The sequence below is a fragment of the Manihot esculenta genome, chromosome 13, assembly GCF_001659605.2.
Source record: "Manihot esculenta cultivar AM560-2 chromosome 13, M.esculenta_v8, whole genome shotgun sequence".
Classification (NCBI taxonomy): domain Eukaryota; kingdom Viridiplantae; phylum Streptophyta; class Magnoliopsida; order Malpighiales; family Euphorbiaceae; genus Manihot; species Manihot esculenta.
Window position 1 is genome coordinate 27217200 of NC_035173.2, and position 4722 is coordinate 27221921.

At 46.8% G+C, this 4722-nt stretch overlaps 1 protein-coding gene across 1 annotated transcript; it reads left to right on the forward strand.

Moving 5' to 3' along the window:
* Window positions 1-248: 248 nt before the first annotated feature.
* LOC122721514 lies at window positions 249-4219 on the forward strand. The gene is made up of 6 exons (XM_043949367.1): window positions 249-710; window positions 1080-1170; window positions 1306-2199; window positions 2842-3512; window positions 3699-3823; window positions 4198-4219. The coding sequence occupies exons 1-6, from the start codon at window positions 249-251 to the stop codon at window positions 4217-4219; spliced, it is 2265 nt and encodes a 754-aa protein (XP_043805302.1).
* Window positions 4220-4722: the final 503 nt, after the last annotated feature.

Sequence of the window (4722 nt, forward strand, 5' to 3'; positions counted from 1 at the left end):
CTTTCACATGCCCATTTGGCACATTCGCATTTAGGAGGATGCCCTTCGGTCTTTGCAATGCACCAGCCACCTTCCAAAGGTGCATGATGAGCATTTTTTCTAACTATGTGGAGAAGATCATTGAAGTCTTCATGGATGACTTTACGGTGTATGGCAACTCATTCCATGAATGCCTAGCCAACTTGGAGAAGATACTTCAAAGGTGTTTGGAGACAAACTTGGTTCTCAACTATGAGAAGTGCCACTTCATGGTCAGCCATGGCTTAATCTTAGGCCATATTGTTTCAGCAAAAGGGATTGAGGTGGACAAAGCCAAAATTGACACCATCAAAAATCTGCCTTACCCAACCAGCATTAGGGAGATTCGATCATTCCTTGGACATGCTGGTTTTTACAGGAGGTTTATCAAGGATTTCTCTAAAATAACTCAGCCTCTTTGCAGATTGTTACAGCAGGATGTACCCTTCAACTTTGATGACAGCTGCAAATCAGCCTTTGATTTGATCAAATCACTCCTAATTTCTGCCCCAGTCATCCAGCCACCTGATTGGACCCTTCCATTTGAGATCATGTGTGATGCCAGCAACTTTGCTATAGGTGCAGTATTGGGACAGCGCATAGGTAACTCTCCTCATGTCATTCACTATGCCTCACGCACCCTAGATGCTGCACAATGCAATTATTCCACCACGGAAAAAGAGTTGCTAGCTGTTGTGTTTGCATTGGAGAAGTTTAGACCCTACCTACTTGGTACAAAAGTGATTGTATACTTAGATCACGCTGCACTAAGGTATTTAATCAAGAAAAAGGAGTCCAAACCAAGGCTGGTGAGATGGATATTGCTGTTACAAGAGTTTGACTTAGAGATCCGTGACAAGAAAGGCAAGGAGAACCTCGTGGCAGATCACCTAAGCAGAATTCTGACCGAGATGGAGACATGCCCCATCAATGAGACCTTCCCTGATGAGCACCTCTTTGCTGTCCAAGAAGAGGAACCATGGTATGCTGATATTGTTAATTTCCTTGCCATAGGTGATTTGCCTACTGATTTGCCCAAACACATAAGAGACAAGATCAAGAAAGAGGCAAAGTATTATGTGTGGGATGAGCCTTACCTATGGAAGCATTGTGCAGACCAAGTCATAAGGAGATGCATCCCAAATCATGAAATCACTTCTGTTCTAACTTTCTGCCACTCTTACAGCTGTGGAGGTCACTTTGGGCCACGCAAGACAGCCTTGAAAGTCCTTGAAAGTGGATTATTTTGGCCTAACATATTTAGAGATGCTTATTTATTTTGTAGGTCATGTGCAAGGTGCCAACAAACAGGAAACCTTGGCAAAAGAAGTGAAATGCCACAAGCACCCATTATGGTGTGTGAAATCTTTGACATATGGGGCATTGACTTCATGGGACCATTCCCACCTTCCTTTGGCAACACCTATATACTACTTGCTGTGGATTATGTGTCCAAGTGGATTGAGGCCAAAGCAACAAGAGCTGATGATGCAAAAACAGTGGGTGATTTTGTAAAATCCCACATTTTCTCAAGATTTGGACTGCCCAAAGCCATAATCAGTGACCGAGGCACCCACTTTTGCAACAAGGTAGTAGAAACTCTCCTCAAGAAGCACCATGTCATCCATAGAACATCTACTGCCTATCATCCTCAAACAAATGGGCTGGCTGAAGTATCAAATAGGGAGATCAAGTCCATCTTGGAGAAAACGGTCTGCCCAAATCACAAGGACTGGAGTACACGCCTCAATGATGCCTTATGGGCATATAGGACAGCATATAAAACCCCAATTGGGATGTCTCCATATAGGCTGATTTATGGGAAAGCCTGCCATCTACCGGTGGAACTTGAACATAAAGCCTATTGGGCTGTGAAGAGCTGTAATCTTGATGAAAAAGAGGCTGGAGTTCACAGAAAATTACAGATTCAAGAGCTTGAGGAGATTAGGCGTGATGCATATGAAGCTTCATGGGATTATAAAGCAAGGACCAAAGCATTCCATGACAAGAACATCTCCAGAAAAAACTTCCAGGTTGGTGATAAGGTTTTGCTCTTTGATTCCAGGTTCAAATTATTCCCTGGAAAGCTTCGGTCTAGGTGGATTGGGCCATTTTTGGTTGAGCATGTTTATCCACACGGAGCTGTTGACATTAGGAGCCCACAAACAAGCAAAGTTTTCAAAGTTAATGGGCATCGTTTGAAGAGATTCTATAAAGGTTTTACTGTCCATGTTGTGGAGGAGGTTCCCTTGGATCCCCCTTCCCAAGACTGCTGAGCAAGACACTGAAGTCCAGCCCAAGACATAAAATAGGGCACTACTGGGAGGCAGCCCAGAGGTAGTGATTTGCCCAGTGATTTGCCCACTGCTTGCCCAAATCGCCGGGCAAATCGACTGAATGTACCATAGTCACAAGCGATCGGGGCAGTGATTTGCCCAATTGCCCATATAATTTGACCAAGATCACCGGTCCAATCGCAAAATCAAGCATCAGCAGAAAAGGGCGTGAACAGTACCAGCCCAGCAACTACAAAGGAGAAGCGATCTGGCCAAGTGATTTGCCCACTGCTTACCCAAATCACTGGTCAAATCACCCTGTCAAGAATCCAAAGGGCCAGCAATAAATGATCAGGGCAGATCACATACCCTAATTACTTTAAGTAGTCTTTTCTTTTATTCTTACGCTAAACTACTGTTTTTATCTCTTCTACTCCTTCAAGCTTTCTCCTCTCCGACCACCACTCACCCACCGGCAAACTCAAGACCACCATGGTAAGAATCAAGATGAGGGCCACCGGCGGACCATTCATGTGGAAGAAATTAGGGCTATCGAAACCCATCCCCTCCGACAGTGATGAAGAGGCACGGGACACACCTCCACCAGCCACCATCAACACCGAGACACCACCGGCCACAAGTACAGCAACAGGACGCACCGACTCACCGGCCGCCCAGACATATCGCCGGCAAAAGAAACGGCAAAGGACACCGCCACCACCATCCACAATAGCCCCGTCGGCAAACCCTGCGGGCGAAATGCTACCTGAAGCCGCCACTTCCTCCGGCTACAGCCAGAAACGGCCAAGAACTCAGTCGCCACCAAGGTCAGAGCCAGAGCCAGAGCCAGAGCCAGAACATACCATCGCCAAAGAAACTGATGCGCCCACAGACTTGCCAAGCGCTATGCACAGCGATGTGCCTAGCAATGCGCCTACTGATTTCACCAGCGCTATGCCCAGCGATGTGCCCACCGATGCGCCCGTGGACTTACCAAGTGATGTGCCTAGCGATGTGCCTAGCGACACACCCAGTGATATGCCCAGCAGTTTGCCCAGCGATTTGCCCAGGCCAGTATACCCAGATCACATCGTCAAAGCACTGACATTCAACAAAATTTCTGAGCGCACCAGGCTGCTTAAAATTTCATCTCTACCATATCACCCTGGTAAGTATATCCACCATGCCACCCTTGGAGCACTGAGACTCCATTCCCAGGTACGTTCTCTCATCTCTTCTATTGGCTGGGATACCTTTTTCTTCCTACGCATGCCCTCCTTCCTGGAACTCACACAGGAGTTCTTCACCACATTCTATTTTGATAAACCTGCCATGCACAACATACACACACCTGGCACTATTGGGTTTAGATTATTGGGGAAGCGATTTCGCTTATCCCTGCAGGAATTCGGCATAGCCATGGGCTGTGAATGCCCTCAGTCCACTTGGGACTTCCCTGCTGAGTTTGATCCAAGCTCTGTGTACTTGGAATTAAGTGACAATCCACCAGACTCCTACTCACCAACAAGGTCCAAGGACCTTTACCTCAAGAACCCCAGCCTGAAATACCTCCACAGATTCTTGGCTTACACATTTTCTGGGAGGAAGGATGCCTCCAACATCCTGACCAGAACTGAATTATATATTCTTTGGTGTATGCACACACATAGGAAAATACATCTGGGATACTGGGTTGCCACCCAACTATCTAGCATCATTCAGTATAACAGGCCACTGATTTTTGGCCCCTGGATCACTGCCATTGCAGTGAATCTCAAATTATTGCACCCAGCATATACTGACCTTTCCCCCACCCCCAAAACAACCCCCTTGGACCTACGCACATTGGATGATATGGGGTTGCTTTGTAAGGTAGGGGATGTCTTTTCCATTGCACCTGCAGGTCCAGTAACGCCACGCCATGAGCGTGTTTTCAGAAGGAAGAAAGCCACCATAAGCACCACCACCCAGCAGCCAGCCACTATAGCAGCCCCTGCAGATGAGACAACACAAGCAATAGGGCAGGAACCAGCAAATGAGACACCTCCAGCAGCCCCCCAGCAGGATGCTCCTCAGCCACCTGAAGACGAAGCCCCCAACCAGACAGTAGAGGCTCGTCTCAGAAGGATTGAAGATCGAATGCAAAGGATGGAGCCCTTGTTGGACCTGCTGGTGGACCATTTTCTGCCCCAGCACCGTGACAGATAGCAATTTGCCCAGTGATTTGCCCAGTACTTGCTCAAGTCACTGGTCAAATCACTCACTGGCCAGGGAGTACCTTTCCCTTTTCTCCTTCATTTTTCTATATGTTTATTCACACATTGAGGACAATATGTGGGATAGGTGTGGGGGTACTGGAGAGTATTTATTCACTGATCACACCATCTTTTTGATTTCTTTTGTTTCTTTTTGTTTCTTTTTGCATTAT

Coding starts and splice junctions, on each gene's coding strand:
- LOC122721514 (XM_043949367.1), top strand. CDS start 249: ATGGTCAGCCATGGCTTAATCTTAGGCCATATTGTTTCAGCAAAAGGG. Junction 1,171..1,305: donor ATGCATCCCAAATCATGAAA/TCACTTCTGTTC, acceptor TATTTTGTAGGT/CATGTGCAAGGTGCCAACAA. Junction 2,200..2,841: donor ACAAACAAGCAAAGTTTTCA/AAGTTAATGGGC, acceptor GGAAGAAATTAG/GGCTATCGAAACCCATCCCC.